This window comes from Erythrolamprus reginae, chromosome 1 (genome assembly GCF_031021105.1).
Source record: "Erythrolamprus reginae isolate rEryReg1 chromosome 1, rEryReg1.hap1, whole genome shotgun sequence".
NCBI classification, from domain to species: Eukaryota; Metazoa; Chordata; class Lepidosauria; order Squamata; family Dipsadidae; genus Erythrolamprus; species Erythrolamprus reginae.
The window spans coordinates 27961663-27981748 of NC_091950.1; the positions used below are offsets into that span (position 1 = coordinate 27961663).

Sequence of the window (20086 nt, forward strand, 5' to 3'; positions counted from 1 at the left end):
TCTGGGAATTGAAGTCCAGATATCTTCAAGCGGCCAAGGTTGGGAAACACTGCCCCATAGCAATGATGGCGCCTGCCCACACCCATCCCCTCCCCCCTTGCATCCGCATCCCCGTGCAGCCCCTGCGCATGTACACAATTCCGCCCTCACCCCATCCCCACACATGCGATGGGTCTCACTGAAGCCTGGGACAGTGAAAAAAATGGGGAAACGGGAAGTTTGGCAGAGGCTTCAGAAAGCTTCCCTGAAGGCTCCTGAGTGTGAAAAACAGCACAACAGGCAAACCGGAAGTCCCTTTTTCCCGAACTTCCAGTTTGCCCATTGGGAAGGGTTTTTTTCACTCTGGGACTTCACAGAAGCTTCCCTGAAGCCTCTGGAAGGAAAAACGGCCTTCCCCAAGACCAAAATTCAGCTGGCTAGTGTGTGCATATGCGTTGGAGTTGACATAGGGCATGTGCCATAGTTTCGCCATCACGGCTCTATAGGAAGTACAGTGGTACCTCTGCGTATGAACTTAATTCGTTCCGTGACCAGGTTCTTAAGTAGAAAAGTTTGTACGAAGAAGCAATTTTTCCCATAGGAATCAATGTAAAAGCAAATAATGTGTGCAATTGGGGAAACCACAGGGAGGGTGGAGGCCCTGTTTCCTCCCAGGAGATTCCTAGAGAGGTCCCACAGAGGCTCCTCCCTGCCTCTTCCGGCCCTGTTTCCTACCAGGAGATTCCTAGAGAGGTCCCACGGAGGCTCCTCCCTGCCTCTTCCGGCCCTGTTTCCTCCCAGGAGATTCCTAGAGAGGTCCCACGGAGGCTCCTCCCTGCCTCTTCCGGCCCTGTTTCCTCCCAGGAGATTCCTAGAGAGGTCCCACGGAGGCTCCTCCCTGCCTCTTCCGGCCCTGTTTCCTCCCAGGAGATTCCTAGAGAGGTCCCACGGAGGCTTCTCCCTGCCTCTTCCGGCCCTGTTTCCTCCCAGGAGATTCCTAGAGAGGTCCCACGGAGGCTTCTCCCTGCCTCTTCCGGCCCTGTTTCCTCCCAGGAGATTCCTAGAGAGGTCCCACGGAGGCTTCTCCCTGCCTCTTCCGGCCCTGTTTCCTCCCAGGAGATTCCTAGAGAGGTCCCACGGAGGCTTCTCCCTGCCTCTTCCGGCCCTGTTTCCTCCCAGGAGATTCCTAGAGAGGTCCCACGGAGGCTTCCCCCTGCCTCTTCCGGCCCTGTTTCCTCCCAGGAGATTCCTAGAGAGGTCCCACGGAGGCTTCCCCCTGCCTCCTCCGGCCCTGTTTCCTCCCAGGAGATTCCTAGACAGGCCCCACGGAGGCTTCCCCCTGCCTTCTCCGGCCCTGTTTCCTCCCAGGAGATTCCTAGACAGGCCCCACGGAGGCTTCCCCCTGCCTTCTCCGGCCCTGTTTCCTCCCAGGAGATTCCTAGAGAGGCCCCACGGAGGCTTCCCCCTGCCTTCTCCGGCCCTGTTTCCTCCCAGGAGATTCCTAGAGAGGTCCCACGGAGGCTTCTCCCTGCCTCTTCCGGCCCTGTTTCCTCCCAGGAGATTCCTAGAGAGGTCCCACGGAGGCTTCTCCCTGCCTCTTCCGGCCCTGTTTCCTCCCAGGAGATTCCTAGAGAGGTCCCACGGAGGCTTCTCCCTGCCTCTTCCGGCCCTGTTTCCTCCCAGGAGATTCCTAGAGAGGTCCCACGGAGGCTTCTCCCTGCCTCTTCCGGCCCTGTTTCCTCCCAGGAGATTCCTAGAGAGGTCCCACGGAGGCTTCTCCCTGCCTCTTCCGGCCCTGTTTCCTCCCAGGAGATTCCTAGAGAGGTCCCACGGAGGCTTCTCCCTGCCTCTTCCGGCCCTGTTTCCTCCCAGGAGATTCCTAGAGAGGTCCCACGGAGGCTTCTCCCTGCCTCTTCCGGCCCTGTTTCCTCCCAGGAGATTCCTAGAGAGGTCCCACGGAGGCTTCTCCCTGCCTCTTCCGGCCCTGTTTCCTCCCAGGAGATTCCTAGAGAGGTCCCACGGAGGCTTCTCCCTGCCTCTTCCGGCCCTGTTTCCTCCCAGGAGATTCCTAGAGAGGTCCCACGGAGGCTTCCCCCTGCCTCTTCCGGCCCTGTTTCCTCCCAGGAGATTCCTAGAGAGGTCCCACGGAGGCTTCCCCCTGCCTCCTCCGGCCCTGTTTCCTCCCAGGAGATTCCTAGACAGGCCCCACGGAGGCTTCCCCCTGCCTCCTCCGGCCCTGTTTCCTCCCAGGAGATTCCTAGACAGGCCCCACGGAGGCTTCCCCCTGCCTTCTCCGGCCCTGTTTCCTCCCAGGAGATTCCTAGAGAGGCCCCACGGAGGCTTCCCCCTGCCTTCTCCGGCCCTGTTTCCTCCCAGGAGATTCCTAGAGAGGTCCCACGGAGGCTTCTCCCTGCCTCTTCCGGCCCTGTTTCCTCCCAGGAGATTCCTAGAGAGGTCCCACGGAGGCTTCTCCCTGCCTCTTCCGGCCCTGTTTCCTCCCAGGAGATTCCTAGAGAGGTCCCACGGAGGCTTCTCCCTGCCTCTTCCGGCCCTGTTTCCTCCCAGGAGATTCCTAGAGAGGTCCCACGGAGGCTTCTCCCTGCCTCTTCCGGCCCTGTTTCCTCCCAGGAGATTCCTAGAGAGGTCCCACGGAGGCTTCTCCCTGCCTCTTCCGGCCCTGTTTCCTCCCAGGAGATTCCTAGAGAGGTCCCACGGAGGCTTCTCCCTGCCTCTTCCGGCCCTGTTTCCTCCCAGGAGATTCCTAGAGAGGTCCCACGGAGGCTTCTCCCTGCCTCTTCCGGCCCTGTTTCCTCCCAGGAGATTCCTAGAGAGGTCCCACGGAGGCTTCTCCCTGCCTCTTCCGGCCCTGTTTCCTCCCAGGAGATTCCTAGAGAGGTCCCACGGAGGCTTCCCCCTGCCTCTTCCGGCCCTGTTTCCTCCCAGGAGATTCCTAGAGAGGTCCCACGGAGGCTTCCCCCTGCCTCCTCCGGCCCTGTTTCCTCCCAGGAGATTCCTAGACAGGCCCCACGGAGGCTTCCCCCTGCCTTCTCCGGCCCTGTTTCCTCCCAGGAGATTCCTAGACAGGCCCCACGGAGGCTTCCCCCTGCCTTCTCCGGCCCTGTTTCCTCCCAGGAGATTCCTAGAGAGGCCCCACGGAGGCTTCCCCCTGCCTTCTCCAGCCCTGTTTCCTCCCAGGAGATTCCTAGAGAGGCCCCACGGAGGCTTCTCCCTGCCTTTTCCGGTAACAGTTTCAGAGGCTCAGGTTTGTAAGTGGAAAATGGTTCTTGAGAAGAGGCAAAAAAATCTTGAACACCCGGTTCTTATCTAGAAAAGTTCATAAATAGAGGCGTTCTTAGGTAGAGGTACCACTGTCTCAGATACTTAAGATACTTAGGATTCACAGTAGGAAATACAGAGTGTCCAGCAAACCTGGAAAACAGAGAAATCAGGGAATTATCAGGGAAATCGGCGGTTTGGAATCGGAAATATCAGGGAATTCGTAAAAAAATGGAATAAATCAGGAAAAAGCCCAAACTGTATTAAAATGTTTCAAAGTCAGGGGAAAATCATGTAAAAAAAACCCCCGAATCGCACTGCCTAGCAGAGTCAAGCAAAAATGAGCATAACTGTGGCAACAACTTGCTTCCTCAGCTACCGATATTTCTCCACGGCTTAGCCATTTGGTATGACGTCATCTACGACCGCGCTTTAACTAAATCGCATGTTACAAGGAAATGCCAGGGAATTTTCAAAATGCTTTCCCCTTGGACACCCTGGAAATACCTTAAGACAAATCAAGATGTAGGATTATGCCAATGGTTCAGGGCTCTGGCAAGAAGGCGGTGGGACTCTGTGTTGGTAGTGGCAGTGTCGTTGGAGGGCAGTCTTCTACAGAGCTCCTTTTCAGGGAACTGGACAGCTTCCCCTTTGTATTCTCACCATGATTGCGAGAGCAATCATGGGCTTTCCCAAAAATGCCCATGTAACACCAACACTCCGCAGTCTGCATTGGTTGCCGATCAGTTTCCGGTCACAATTCAAAGTGTTGGTCATCACCTATAAAGCATTTCATGGCACCGGACCAGATTATGTCAGGGACCGCCTTCTGCTGCATGAATCCCAGCGACCAGTTAGGTCTCACAGAGTGGGCCTCCTCCGGGTCCCGTCAACAAAACAATGTCGTTTGGCGGGACCAGGGTATCTACGAGACCACCTTCTGCCGCACGAATCCCAGCGACCAGTTAGGACCCACAGAGTGGGCCTCCTCCGGGTCCCGTCAACAAAACAATGTCGTTTGGCGGGGCCCAGGGGAAAAGCCTTCTCTGTGGCGGCCCCGGCCCTCTGGAACCAACTCCCCCTGGAGATTAGAATTGCCCCCACCCTCCTTGCCTTTCGTAAGCTCCTTAAAACCCACCTCTGCCGTCAGGCATGGGGGAACTGAGATATTCTTTCCCCCTAGGCCTTTACAATTCATGTATGATATGTTTGTTTGTAGGGATGTTTAGTTTTATAATAAGGGTTTTTTAGTTGTTTTAGTATTGGATTTACCTGCTGTTTTTTTTGTTACTGTTGTTAGCCGCCCCGAGTCTACGGAGAGGGGCAGCATACAAATCCAATAAATAAAATAAAATAAAAATAAATAAATTCGTTCTTCCCTGCAGCCAATACTCCATGATGGAGGATGAGGAAGAGCTGCCCCATCACGATGACCGGACATGGTATGTAGGCAAGATCAACCGCAACCAGGCAGAGGAAATGCTGGTGGGCAAGCGCGATGGAACCTTTCTTATTCGGGAGAGCAGCCAGCGAGGGTGCTACGCCTGCTCGGTGGTGTGAGTCGTCTTATTAAAGTTTTTTGTTTCCTGTTCATTTAAAAAAAAACAATCAAGCTTAGTTAAATTTAGTTGACTTGCTTGATCAGCTGACCTGAATCGGTTGCTGCCTGTGTTATGGTGAAACCTGGCATGACGTGCTGTATTTTTCACTCCATAATAAATGCAGGTGGTCCTTCCTTAGCGAACGCTTCATCAGCGACCATTTGAAGTTATGATAGAAACATAGAAACATAGAAGACTGACGGCAGAAAAAGACCTCATGGTCCATCTAGTCTGCCCTTATACTATTTCCTGTATTTTATCTTACAATGGATATACAGTGATCCCCCGGTTATTGCGTTCCCGACCATTGCGAACAGGCTAATTTGCGATTTTTGAACCCGGAAGTCAAAACACCATCTGCGCATGCGTGCCCTTTTTTTCTATGGGCACGCATGCGTAGATGGCGCCAGGCAGATCAGCTGCTGGGCGGCTTCCCTAGGTCTTCCCCCACTTGGCGGGCATCAGCGAGGAGTTTCCCCACCGCCCACGCAAACTCCTCGCTGCTGCTGTTCGCTCGGGCCGCTTCCCACGCCATTCGCTCCCCCTCTTGCTGGCGGGAGGGCGAGAAGCCCTCCCCAGCACCCGCTCGCCCGCCCTTCGCCGCTCGCCCGCCCTTCGCCCGGCCACCCGCCGTTCGCTCGCTGCTCACCCGGGTTCGGGGGGGGGGTGCTGGCAAGCCGCCCACGCCGGCGGCGACGTTTTAAAACAGCCGCGCGGCTTTCCAATGAGTCCCGAAGACAAACGCGGAAGTTTGACGTTTGTCTTCGGGACTCATTGGAAAGCCGCGCGGCTATTTTAAAACGTCGCCGCTGGCATGGGCAGCTTCCTAGCAGCCCCCCAAACCCGGGTTGGGGGTCCGGGGGGGTGCTGGCAAGCCGCCCATGCCGGCGGCGACGTTTTAAAACAGGAACCCCAATCTTCGGCTCCTCGCTAGCGCTGCGGGAGTAAAAACACCATCTGCGCATGCGCAGATGGTGTTTTTACTTCCGCAGCGCTACTTCGCGAAAACCCGATCATTGCTTGGGGTCCTGGAACGGAACCCTCGCAATGATCGGGGGATCACTGTATGTTTATCCCAGGCATGTTTAAATTCAGTGCTGAATGGGGGAGGCTTAGAGTTCTGAGTTCTGGAGACCTCACCCACAAAAAGACTGTTGCAGTTGGGAAAGCAAGTAGGATGCTTGGCTGCATAGCTAGAGGTATAACAAGCAGGAAGAGGGAGATTGTGATCCCGCTGTATAGAGCGCTGGTGAGACCACATTTGGAATACTGTGTTCAGTTCTCGAGACCTCACCTACAAAAAGATATTGACAAAATTGAACGGGTCCAAAGACGGGCTACAAAAATGGTGGAAGGTCGTAAGCATAAAACGTATCAGGAAAGACTTAATGAACTCAATCTGTATAGTCTGGAGGACAGAAGGAAAAGCGGGGACATGATTGAAACATTTAAATATGTCAAAGGGTTAAATAAGGTTCAGGAGGGAAGTGTTTTTAATAGGAAACTGAACACAAGAACAAGGGGGCACAATCTGAGATTAGTTGGGGCAAATATCAGAAGCAACGTGAGAAAATATTATTTTACTGAAAGAGTAAGTAGATGCTTGGAACAAACTTCCAGCAGACGTGGTTGGTAAATCCACAGTAACTGAATTAAAACATGCCTGGGATAAACATATATCCATAGAAACATAGAAACATAGAAGACTTATGCACGCCCCTTGCTGACCTCTAAGGAACCTGGAGAGGTCAATCGTGGATAGTCTAAGGGAAAAATTGTTGGGGGTTAGGGGTTGACACTACTGAGTCAGGTAATGAGTTCCACGCTTCGACAACTCGGTTGCTGAAGTCATATTTTTTACAGTCAAGTTTGGAGCGGTTAATATTAAGTTTGAATCTGTCGCATGCTCTTGTGTTGTTTCACGAAGCGTTCACTGTTAGAAACAGAAGACTGACGGCAGAAAAAGACCTCATGGTCCATCTAGTCTGCCCTTATACTATTTCCTGTATTTTATCTTACAATGGCTATATGTTTATCCCAGGCATGTTTAAATTCAGTTACTGTGGATTTACCAACCACGTCTTCTGGAAGTTTGTTCCAAGGATCTACTACTCTTTCAGTAAAATAATATTTTCTCACGTTGCTTTTGATCTTTTCCCCCAACTAACTTCAGATTGTGTCCCCTTGTTCTTGTGTTCACTTTCCTATTAAAAACACTTCCCTCCTGGAGCTTATTTAACCGTTTGACATATTTAAATGTTTCGATCATGTCCCCCCTTTCCCTTCTGTCCTCCAGACTATACAGATTGAGTTCATGAAGTCTTTCCTGATACGTTTTATGCTTAAGACCTTCCTGTTGATTCAGTTCTTCATTTACTTGTCCTTGCAGGGTGGACGGAGACACGAAACACTGCGTGATCTACAAGACGGCGACAGGCTACGGCTTTGCAGAACCTTACAACCTCTACGCCTCGCTGAAGGAGTTGGTTTTGCACTACAAGCACACCTCCCTGGTGCAGCACAATGACTCGCTCAACGTCACGCTGGCACACCCCATCCTTTCCCAACCTCCCCCAAGATGAACGCTCCCCTGCCAACTTCCCACTCCCTACCCTTCCAGAACCTCCGGTGAATGGCCTGCATTTCCTTTGGCGGCCCCAGGGGATCAAAAGCGCTGCAGAGATTTCCTGCTCGCGTTCACCGTTAATTCTGCCTATTGTTGCTCCTGCACTCCTCTTCTTTTTCCCTTTTCCTGCCTACCTTCCTTTCTCTCAGCTGGAATTTCTTTTTTTCAACCTTGCTGACAATGTTAAGATACTTGGGACTTCGGCTCTGCACGCTGGCTGGAGAATTCTGGGAACCAAAGTCCATGGATCTTAAAAGTGGTCAAGGTTGAAAAATCACTAATCTAGGCCGGTGATGGCGAACCTTTTTTTCCTCGGGTGCCGAAAGTGTGCGAGCGGTTTCACACGTGCACGAGTGAACGCACCCATATTTCAATGCCTGGGGAGGGTGAAAACGGCCTCTCCTGCCCCCCTGAAGGCTGGAAACGGCCTGTTTCCCAACTTCTGGTGGGCCCAGTAAGCCTGTTTTTCGCCCTCCCCAGGCTCCTGAGCCTTTGTGTGAGCTGAAAATCAGCTGGCCGGCATGCACGTGCGTGTTGGAGCTGAGCTAGGGCAACGGCTCGCATGCCGGCAGATATGACTCCGCGTACCACGCGTGCCATAAGTTCGTCATCACTGTTCTAGGCTCACTTCTTTTTACATCCGCTGATGCATTTTGAATCCCTTCTTCATTTTCTCCTAGCGGCTTTTATTTTTATTTTTTATTTTGGTGCTAGGGATCCTTCCTTATACCGCTGTGCACAATCTCAGCAGAAAAGCTATTCTTGGGGAGGGAGGGAGGGGAGGGTGGGTGGTATGGCGCTTCTGCAGGCTGGCAATTCCTCAGAACTTGGGAAGAAACCATTACAGTGATACCTTGTCTTACAAACTTAATTGGTTCCCGGACGAGGTTCTTAAGGTGAAAAGTTTACAAGATGAAACAATGTTTCCCATAGGAATCAATGGAAAAGCGATTAATGCGTGCAAGCCCAAAATTCACCTTTTTTGCCAGCCGAAGCACCCGTTTTTGCGCTGCTGGGATTCCCCCGAGGCTCCCCTCCATAGGAAACCCCATCTCCGGACTTCCGTGTTTTTGCGATGCTGCAGGGGAATCCCAGCATCGCAAAAACGAGTGTTTCGCTGGCAACGGAAATCCGGAGGTGGGGTTTCCCAGCGAAGGGAGCATCACTGAAATCGCAGCATCGCAAAAACACCGAAGTCCTCGAAACTCCACCTCCAGACCTCTGTGTTTTTGCGATGCTGCGATTTCACTGAGGTTCCCCTCGCATCACAAAAACACGGAAGTCCGGAGGTGGGGTTTCCCACGGAGGGGAGCCTCAGGGGAATCCCAGCAGCGTAAAAACAGGTGCTTCGCTGGCAACGGACGTCCGGAGGCGGGGCATCCCAGCCGCGGCGGTGGGTTTGTAAGGTGAAAATAGTTTTGTAAGAAGAGGCAAAAAATCTTAAACCCCGGGTTTGTATCTCGAAAAGTTTGTATGACGAGGTATCACTGTATTTCCTTTCCTTGTTTTCTGCCTCCCGGTTTTGCCTGGGAAAAGGGCCGGATGAGATGATTTAATAAACTCTTCAGCCCTTGCAATCCATCTGTGTTCGCATTCACCTGGCAAAACTTTAGCCTGCTTTGCGGTAACTCCACACCCACCTCCTTTCCCTGTGCCAGCTTTCTTTTTCCTTCCCTGGTGTAGAATGATATGACAAGTACTTCGTTTTTAGCTTTCCTATGCAGCTGCTTCTGTTCTTAAAATATGCAAAAACGGAGAGCGGAGAAGAAAACTCCATGATCCGTGGTCTTTGGAAGCTTCTCCCCCTCCTCTCACACACCCACTCCTTTCAATCTGCCTTGCTTTCCAAGCACTTTACCTGCTGCTGAATGAGTGGGGAGGGAGGGGGGGGGGGATGACGCCAGTTCAATTGCCCACCCACTTCTGCCTTCTTCCCCCACGGCTCCATTTAACCAGGATGGAAAGCCTGCCTCTTCTTTGAACCCTGAGGCTGAGGCTGGTAAGCCATTGCTGGAGATCCTAGGCCTTCCCGTTGGACCGGGTACATCCCTTCTGATAGGGCTCCGTTTCACCACCCTTCCGCTCCCCCCCCCCCCCCTAGTCAGTCCTGCTTCTCAGGGCTGTGCCTGTCCATATATCCAGATAAAACCTGGAGATTTGGTGGCAGCTTGCATGCTCTTTGGCATAAAGCCATAAACTCATTTCCCAACTTATGCCAGAGAAGGACGGGGATGGAGGAAGTTCTTGGTAATTCTCACTCAAAGACGGGGGTGTTGGCTGCTATGGGTTTTCCCGGGGTTCGGGAGAACCCACAGCTAACATGGCTGGTTCCGAGAACCGCCAAATCCCACCCCTGTCTGGCTCACCCCACCCCTCCCAGGAGTCTCCACGCGGCCCATTTTGAATAAGAGGTAAATGCAAGGGGGTAAACGGGTATCTTGGGATATCCAGAGGGCCTCCACAGCCTGGAGGAAGGAGTTTTTGCCCTCCAGAGGCTCAAGAAAAGCGTCCAGAGCCTGGGGAAGGCGAAAATGCCCCGCTATTGTGCAGAAAACCAACTAGGCCATGGCCACGCGCCTCCAGCAACCGAGCCGAGAACCTGTTGCTGAAGTTTTTGAAGCCCACCCCTGCCCCTAAGCTACCTGTATTACCTGGCCTGCTTTAATGTAGTGCTGGCTTCCATTTCCAAAGAAAGGGCTGGTCTAAAGCCATTTGATCCATGCAACCCATATCGCACACAAAACCTTGTGATTTTATTTTTGTTTTGTTTTTTCCTTTTGTCTTCCTATCACAGCCCCCATTTGATGCCATTGCTGACCTCCATTAAAGAATGGAATTGTTATTATTTTCATTTTCATCGTTCTTTTCCAGTGAGTAAGGAGGAGGGCTCTTTCTTGGTCCATGTGCCCCTCTGGATCTGTGCAGAATAGAGCAAGCTGGAATGAGTGGATTCCAGAAGCAAAAGTTGTGTGTGTGTGTGATTGTGTGTGTGTGTGTGTGTGTTCTCATCCTAGTTATATGCAATAATACCAACCACCTTCTCTTTATTTCCCTTCCTCACATCATTCCAGCCATACTTTCCAGGCTCCTTCACTTTAAAAAAATTAAAAAAAAGGAAAGAAATGTTTATTACATCATTGTAAGCTCCAGTATTTGCGTCAGAATTTGTTACTGTAAGATAAAAAGAAAATGAAAAGTTTTGTACGGTACTTCGAACATTAAAAAAAATAATAAAATGAAATGTGTTAATGCAATGGTGCACATACTTTTGTTTCTCTCTTTGCTCATCAAATGTTTGATTCTTAAAATGGAAAAAAAAATAATTCAAGGGGTATTTTTTTTAAAAAAACAAACCCTGCAGGGTTGGAGGGTTGAAGGCCTGTCAAGCAAGACCGAGACAGAGCAGTAATAACCTTTAAAGAACATTCTTTCTTTTTTTCCTGAGAAGGAAGTGGGTAGCCTGATGCTTTTTGTAGAAAGAAGAAGTGAAAAACGATTGCACATAAATCAGGCTTTTCAAACCACGAGAGTAACAACCCCTGAAAACTGCAACCCTAGCGTCTTTTAATAACTTGATACACAAGTTAAATAGAATAGAATAGAATTTTATTGGCCAAGTTTATTGGCCCCGAATCTTCGGAGAGGGGCGGCATACAAATCTAATAAATAATAATAATAATAATAATTATTATTATTATTATTATTATTATTATTATTATTGGACACACAAGGAACTTGTCTTTGGTGCAGATGCTCTCAGCGTACATCAAAGAAAAAGATACATTTGTCAAGAATCATGTGGTGCAACACTTGATTGTCATAGGGGTCAAATAAGCAATGAAGAAATAATATTAATAAAAATCTTAGGACACAAGCAACAAGTTACAGTCCTACGTGGGAGGAAAAGGATGATATGAATGACGAGAAGAACTAGTAGATTAGAAGTGCAGATTTAGTAAAAAGTCTGACAGTGTTGAGGGAATTATTTGTTTAGGAGAGTGATGGAGTTCGGGGAAAAACTGTTCTTGTGTCTAGTTGTCTTGGCGTGCAGTGCTCTATAGCGACGTTTTGAGGGTAGGAGTTGAAACAGTTTGGCTCGTGCAGTATACAGGTCCTCAATGGAAGGCAGGTTGGCAGCCATTGTTTTTTCTGCAGTTCTGATTGTCCCCTGAAGTCTGTGTGGGTCTTGTTGGGTTGCAGCACCAAACCAGACAGTTATAGAGGTGCAGATGACAAACTCAATGATTCCTCTGTAGAACTGTAGAACAAAACAAAATTAATCAAGGCCTAGCATGGACTTTGACTCTTGGAAATCCCCCAGGCAGTACACCTTAAAGTTGCCATGCTCCTCAAGTTGGTAGCAACAACATTGATTTGTGGTGGCACAATATTCATTGCTTCCTTTCTTCTAAACTACCAACTCTTCTCCCCCCCCCCCTCCAGCTACAAAAAAACAGGCCACCTCTTCACAAAACAAATAGGCGACGTGACTCCTGTGACATACAAAATCAGAATATTTTTTAAAATGAACTTGGTCCTATTCACAAAAAATGCTTACCTACACTGTAAACAAAATATACTGCTCAAAAAAAAACAAAGGGAACACTCCAAGAACACATCCTAGATCTGAATGAATGAAATATTCTCATGGAATACTTTGTTCTGTACAAAGTTGAATGTACACAACAGCATGTGAAATGGATTGTCGATCAGTGTTGCTTCCTAAGTGGACAGTTTGATTTCACAGAAGTTTGATTTACTTAGAGTTATATTGTGTTGTTTAAGTGTTCTTTTTATTTTTTTTTGAGCAGTGTATATCACCTGTGGAAAGCGAGATTCACTTAACGGTGCTACTAGCTTAACAACTGCAGGGATTCACTTAACATCTGGGGCAAGAAAGGTACAAATGGAGCAAAGCTCATAACAAATTCGCCCACGTATCTACAACACTCTGTGGCCCTGCGTTGGCTGCCGGTCAGTTTCCGGTCACAATTCAAAGTGGTTGGTCATGACCTTTAAAGCCCTACATGGCATTGGACCAGAGTACCTTCAGAACCGCCTGCTACCGCACGAATCCCAGCGGCCGCTAAAGTCCCACAGAGGTTGGCCTTCTCTGGGTCCCGTCGACTAAACAATGTCATCTGGCGGGCCCCAGGGGAAGAGCCTTCTCTGTGGCGGCCCCGGCCCCTCTGGAATCGAATCCCCCCGGAGATTAGAACTGCTCCCACCCTCCTTGTCTTCCGAAAACTACTTAAGACCCACCTATACCGCCAGGCATGGGGATTTTGAGACATCTTTCCCCCCAGGCTTATTATAATTTATGTTTGGTATGTATGTGCTGTTTGGTTTTTTAATTATGATAGGGTTTCTATTTTTCTTAATATTAGATTTGTGCCATTATAATATTGTTTTTATCGTTGTTGTGAGCCGCCCCGAGTCTTCGGAGAGGGGTGGCATACAAATCTAATAAATAATAATAATTATTATTATTATTATTATTGTTATTATTATTATTTATAGCGACATAATTTATTGGCTCAATTGGGGTCATACCTCAATTATTACCTATATTGACTTTGCTTGTTGGAAACCGTCTGGAAAGGTTACAAGTGACAATCACATGACCCTGGAATAGTGCAATTGTTATAAATATATGTCAGTATGCCAAGCACCCATATTTTATCATGTAACCCTGGGGATGCTTCTACAGTTGTATGAAAACCAGTCGCACAAGTCCCTTTTTTTGGGCTGTTGTAACGTCAAATGGCGACTGAATAAATGGATGTAAGTCAAGAACTACTTGTACTGTCCTGGAGGACAGAAGGGAAAGACGGGGACATGATTGAAACATTTAAATATGTTAAAGGGCTAAATAAGGTTCAGGAAGGAAGTGTTTTTAATAATTACTTTTTTTAATAGGAAAGTGAACACAAGAACAAGGGGGCACCATCTGAGGTTAGTTGCGGGAAAGATCAGAAGCAACATGAGAAAATATTGTTTGACTGATAGAGTAGTAGATCCTTGGAACAAACTTCCAGCAGACGTGGCTGGTAAATCCACAGTAACTGAATTTAAACATGCCTGGGATAAACATATATCTATCCTAAGATAAAATACAGGAAATAGTATAAGGGCAGATTAGATGGACCATGAGGTCTTTTTCTGCCGTCAATCTTCTATGTTTCTATGTTACTTATGTGCCAAAGCCAAAATGTTGGATGTGACCATGTGAACAAAGCCCCATCATTATTTATATCAAGAATAGAATTAGAATTAATAGAATAGAATAGAATGGAGTGGAGTGGAGTGGAATGGAATGGAATGGAATGGAATAGAATACAGAGTTGGAAGGGACCTTGGAGGTCTTCTAGTCCCTGTATGGCAGGAAACCCTACACCAGTGTTTCCCAACCTTGGTAACTTGAAGAAATTTGGACTTCAACTCCCAGAATTCCCCAGCCAGCATTCGCTGGCTGGGGAATTCTGGGAGTTGAAATCCAAATATCTTCAAGATGCCAAGGTTGGGAAACACTGCCCTACACTGCATATTTCTCCTTAGTTCTAGGTTGTTTCTCTCCTTGATTGGTTTCCACCAGTGGTGGGTTGTAAATAATTTTGCCACCGGTTCATGCACACGCACGCACATGAGACTTCTGTGCATGTGAAGAAGCATTCCGGGGGTAGGTGGAGCCTCCCACCACCGGCACCCATTCTACCCATTTTAAGAACTGGTCCAAACTGGGGAGCAATCCATGGTTTCCACCCATTGCTTATTGTTCTATCTTCAGGTGCTTGGAGAATAGTTTGACTCCCTCTTCTTGGTGGCAACCCCTGAAATATTGCTGTCATGTCTCCCCTAGATCTTCTTTTCATTAAACCAGACATACCCAATTCCTGCAACTGTCCTTCATATGTTTTATCCTCCAGTCCCCTAATCATCCTTGTTGCCCTTCTCTGCACTCTTTCTAGAGTCTCAACATCTTTTTTTACATCACGGCGACCAAAATTGGATGCAATATTCCAAGTGTGGTCTTACCAAGGCATTATAAAGTGGAATTAATACTTCACATGATCTTGATTCTAACCCTCTGTACAGGGGTGGGTTCTAACTTACCTCGCTGTCAGTTCACTTCCTCCTCCTGTGCCGTATGTATGTGTGTATGTATGTATGTATGTAACATATTTTTGCTGATAATGAAAAGGAAGAGAGAGTACTGTACTGTAGATCTATTTTGAGCTTATTTGCTTTGCTCAGGTAGCCATATGCTTGCTGGGATTTGAACCTGGGCCTCTGCCTTGTAAGGCAGTGGCCTTAGCCTCTAAATATGTATACAGTATATTTAAAAAGCTGAAAATAAGATGGCCAGCGTATGCACAGTTTAATGTTTCCAAATGTAAAATAATGCACTTGGGCAAAAGTAATCCTCAATCTGAGGATTGACAGTTCTGTGCTAGCAAAAACCTCAAAAGAGAAGGAGTTAGGGGTAGTGATTTCTGACTTCATACTTATGAGTCTACGGAGAGGGACGGCATACAAATCTAATAAATTATTATTATTATTATTATTATTATTATTATTATTATTATTATAAGACATAAAATAGTCACAATTTAAAAATAATATAAACAAGTCACACAAAGGATGATATTAACCGCACTAACATAACCGTTGCAAGCATCACATGCAACATACATTTAAAAAAAATAATAGTTTCAATTCTGCAGTTTCCATCTTGACTTTTTTGGGGGTTGGATTTATTGAATTATATTTAAAAAGGGGGAAGTCATATGGATAACTTCCCCCTTTTAAAAAAAAGTGTTAGAATTTTTCAGTTCAATAAAGCTAGAAACAGTTAAAGGAAAAAAAGGAAATAAGAAAAAAGATGCAGAGAGAAAGAAAAATAGAATTATAATTTTTTACCCTTCTATTCATCTGGTAACTGCCATCTTATTCTTTCTTTTTCCTCTTTAAACCTCTTTAATCCCCAAATCTATAAGTATGAATTCAAACCTTTCTCCTGTCCACAAAAAGTCCAGATAAATCTTTTATTAGCTTTGCCATTTCTGCAAGCTCTGTTAATTTTATAATCCAATCCTCTCCTCTGGCTACTCCATTTTTCTTCCATCACCATCTTCATTTTTAAAAATATTTTTAGTTGTTCTTTTATCTTTAAACATCATATCATTTTTACACTGATCTACACCCGAATCTTATACATTGTTCGACTACTGCAACGCTCTCTACATGGGGCTACCTTTGAAAAGTGTTTGGAAACTTCAGATCGTGCAGAATGCGAGAGCTATTGTGGGGTTACCTAGGTTTCCCCACATCTCTCCAACACTCCGTGGCTTGCATTGGCTGCCGATCAGTTTCCGGTCACAATTCAAAGTGTTGGTAATGACCAATAAAGCCCTACATGGCATCGGACCAGAATACCTCTGGGACCGTCTACTGCCACACGAATCCCAGCGGCCAATAAGGTCCCACAGAGTTGGCCTTCTCCGGGTCCCGTAGACCAGAGGTCCCCAACCGCCGGTCCGCGGACCGGGACCGGGCCGTTGGAGCTTTTCAGCCGGTCCGCGGCGCCAGGGCCCCCTCGGCCTTTCCGCATCACCAGCGGCGCTCCCCCCGCCAGCCAGCCAAGCCCCGCGCCCGCCGGAACCGGCTCCTCGCTCTCCCCCCCGCCGCCCGCCGCGTTTGCAGGAGGTGGGGAGGGTTGGGCGGCCCGCCAAGGCCAGGAGGGACGCCGCTGCCCCCCCCTCCTTCCCTCTCTCCGCCCGCCGCTGCGCCTCCTTGACAACGAGAGGAAATGCCGGCAAAGGCTTTCCTCAGCGGAGGCCGGCGAAGGTGATATTGAATGTCGGGGGAGAACGGGTATTTGCACGCGCTCCCTATCTCCCTGCTAGCCCACTCGGAATATTCAAAATAAGAAAAACCTTTGCCGGCGAAGGCTTTTCTTATTTTGAATATTCCGAGTGGGCTAGCAGGGGGATAGGGAGCGCTTGCAGCCGCCCGTTCTCCCCCGACATTCAATATCACCTTCGCCGGCCCCGCCTCTCCTCCAAACCCCCTTGCTGAGAGCCCGGGGCGAAAGTGCTCTCGCAAAGGTGAGGCGGGCAGGGCGTGCGCGCGTCATCGCTGAGAAGAATGGAGAGAGAACGAGAGTGAGTGAGAGCAACAGACAGCAAGATAGAGAGAAAGTGAGAAAGAGAGAGTGAGAAAGGGGGGGGAGAGAAAGAGATAGCAAGAGAGAGAACAAGAGAGAGAAAGAGCGTGAGAAAGAAAACAAGAAAGAGTGAGAGAGAGAGAAAGCAAAAGAGACAGAAAGAAAACAAGAGAGAGAAAGTGAGAAGAAGAGAGAGAAAGAGGGGGAGAGAGAGAGAAAGAGAGAGGGGGGAGAGAGAGAAAGAGAGGGAGAGGGAGAAAGAGAGAGGGAGAGGGGGGAGAGATAGCAAGAGAGGGAGAGAGGGAAAGGGGGAGAGAGGGGGAGAGAAAGAGAGAGGGAGAGAGAGAGGAGATAAAGGAAGAGGAGAGAGAGAAAGGAAGAGAAAGAAAGAAAGAGGGATAGAAAGAGAGAGAGAGTGAGAGATGCTCAGTGAGCCTTTCTTTGAAGTTGCCTTTCTTTCTTTCTCTTTCTTGCTTTCTTTCTTGCTCTTTTTCTTTCTCTCTTTTACCTTCCCTTCCTCTATTTCTTCTTTTCTTTCTCCTTCCTACCTTCTTCCCTTACTCTCCCCTTTCATAAGTTTCCTTGCTTCCTTCCTCTGTTCCTGTCCCTTCCCCCTTTCTTTCTTTCTTTCTTTCTTTCTTTCTTTCCTTCCTTTCCTCCCTCCATTTCTTGCTTTCCTTTTCCTTCCTCCCTTCCTTCCTCCCTCATTCCCTTCTTTCACTCCTTCCTCTCTTACTCTCCCCTTTCACACCTTTCCTTGCTTCCTTTGCACCCTTCTTTTGTTCCTGTCCCTTCCCTCTTTCCTTCCTTCCTTCCCACCCTCCGTCCATTCATTCACCCATTCCTCTATTGATCGCCCCTTTTACGGCGCCGCTGACAGCTAGCTCCCCCCCCCCCCCCCCCCTCCCCCCTCACCGGGCCATGGAAAACTGGTCTAGCTTAAAGCCGGTCCCTGGTGCAAAAAAGGTTGGGGACCTCTGCCGTAGACTAAACAATGTCATCTGGCGGGACCCAGGAGAAGAGCTTCTCTGTGGCGGCCCTGGCCCTCTGAAATCAACTCCCCTCAGAGATTAGAACTGCCCCCACCTTCCTTGTCTTTCATAAATTGCTTAAGACCCACCTATATCGCCAGGCATGGGGGAATTGAGACATCTCCCCAGGCTTATACAGTATAGTTTTATGTATGGCATGCTTGTGTTGCATGGTTTTCAAATGTTGGGTTTTTAATGTGTTTTCTTTTAAACATTAGATTTGTCACATTGTACATTGTTTTATTATTTTTGTGAGCCGCACAGAATCTGCGGAGAGGGGCAGCATACAAATCTAATAAATAAATTATTATTATTATTATTAATAATAATAATAATAATTATTATTATTATTACATTACTTCATAAATTTTCATTATCCCATTTCCTGGTCTTTTCCCCACATTTTCTCATGTTTTTTTTTCTCTCTCTTTTTTAAATCCAAATGTATCATTTAGTCCAAACATTGTAGTTATCCTTTTATCCATTTAATTCTATTGTCACTTTGTCCATTTCCGCACACCTATATATTTTATCAATCAATACGCTATCTAATGGAACACTATCCTCTTTCCAGTATTGAGCATAAATGATTCTTGCTGCCATGATGATATGTAGTGATAAATATTGTATGTCTCTCGCAGTGAAGGGATACCAAAATTTTTACTACCACACTGTGAGCATGGCTTATGCAGGATGCCCTGCGTTTTCTTTCAACTTTCAGTGCAAATTGGGTGCTCTGGGGTGGAGCTCCATTTCTGCTACCCCACTGCGGCCCCAATCCGAGCAGCAGCCCACCCGTGGTCCCTCGGTTGTTGTTTTCTTGTTATACCCAATAAAAAGGAGCATATCCTATTTTCTTTTCTGTAACCTGTTACAGCCAGTCATGAAACTTTTTCCAGTAACTTTTTGCTGTGGGACATAACCACCACATGTGAAAGAAGGTGTCTGCATCTTTATTGCATTTCTAACAGGTCGAATTTGTATTTGGATATATCTTTGCCAATCTTGATGATGCTAAATGCCATCTACCATCTTCACTTCCATCTACCATCTTCACTTTTTAGAAACACCCCAGCAAGTGCTTCCATTTATTTATTTATTTATTTATTTATTTATTTATTTATTTATTTATTTGGTTGGTTGGTTGGTTGGTTGGTTGGTTGGTTGGTTGGTTGGTTGGTTGGTTGGTTGGTTAGTTAGTTAGTTAGTTAGTTAGTCCAATACACAATGAGAGTTTTAGTGGGTATATATATATAAAGCTAGCTGATGAGGCCAGAACAAGGCCGAAATAGTGCTATCCTAGTCTCCCTTAATTTTAAAAATTCAGCAAAAACATGTGATACATACAGAACATAGTTTGTTGGCTATGAATAAATTAACTGCCTTGAAATGGCCCTGGGTTTGGGCCTAGAGGCAAAAAAGGAGCTGTGACGTTCCTTCAATATACCAGGGTGATCCGACATAAAAAACATATAGCCCCTCCCTGGTACAAAGCTGAAGGGATCAGATCTGGTGGCCTAGAGGTTAATTCTCTGCCTTACAAGGCAGAAGCTGCCGGATCAAATCCCAGTAAGGGTATGGCTAGCTGATGAGGCCAGAACAAGGCCGAAATAGTGCTATTCTAGTCTCCCTTAATTTTAAAAATTCAGCAAAAACATGTGATACATATATATGTATCACATGTTTTTGCTGAATTTTTACATAGTAAAATACATGATGAAGGTTATAGTCTGTGGAGAGGGGTGGCATACAAATCCAATAAATAAAATAAATAAATAAATATAGAGGAGATACTCATAGTAAAATATATCTATGAAAGAATAGAAAAGAAGGTATAGTAATAGAACATATCAATGAAAGAATAGAAGAAGAGATATAGGAATGGAAGAAAGGAATAAGAGATATAGGAGAGCAATAGGACAGGGGACGGAAGGCACTCTAGTGCACTTGTACTCGCCCCTTACTGACCTCTTAGGAATCTGGATAGGTCAACCATAGATAATCTAAGGGTAAAGTGTTGGGGGTTTGGGGATGACACTATGGAGTATATAGTTAATTCTTGACTTACAACCATTCCTTTAGTGACTATTTGAAACTACAACGGTACTAAAAAAAAGTGACTTATAACTCAGCAGTCCACAACTTTTCCAGCGGTCCACAACTTTTCCTCCGTGGTGGCACAGACAGGGGAAGATTCTGTTTGAGTGGCAGGTGCCAACATGCCCACCTCCATTTATGTGATCAGAGCTTTGGGCATGAGTGCAAATGTTCACTGCTCATGCAAGTGGAACTTTGTGAGTGCAAGCACCCGTCACTCAACAAGTGGAGCATCGTTCATGCCTGCTCGCTCAGTTACACGGTTCATTTCCTAACAGGTTTCACCCAAGGGACCTCAATTATAACTGAT

General features: G+C 47.4%; 1 protein-coding gene across 3 annotated transcripts in view; it reads left to right on the forward strand.

The window, feature by feature from the left end:
- The window catches only part of PIK3R2 (phosphoinositide-3-kinase regulatory subunit 2), a 68775-nt gene extending 60532 nt beyond the window's left edge, over positions 1-8243 (forward strand). For all 3 annotated transcript variants that reach the window (XM_070748166.1, XM_070748175.1, XM_070748186.1), the window contains 2 exons: positions 4641-4811; positions 7246-8243. In XM_070748166.1, the coding sequence (XP_070604267.1) occupies positions 4641-4811; positions 7246-7438 (364 nt within the window). In that variant the 3' untranslated portion in view covers positions 7439-8243. The remainder of the gene's footprint in view (positions 1-4640; positions 4812-7245) is intronic.
- The last annotated feature ends 11843 nt before the right edge of the window (positions 8244-20086 follow it).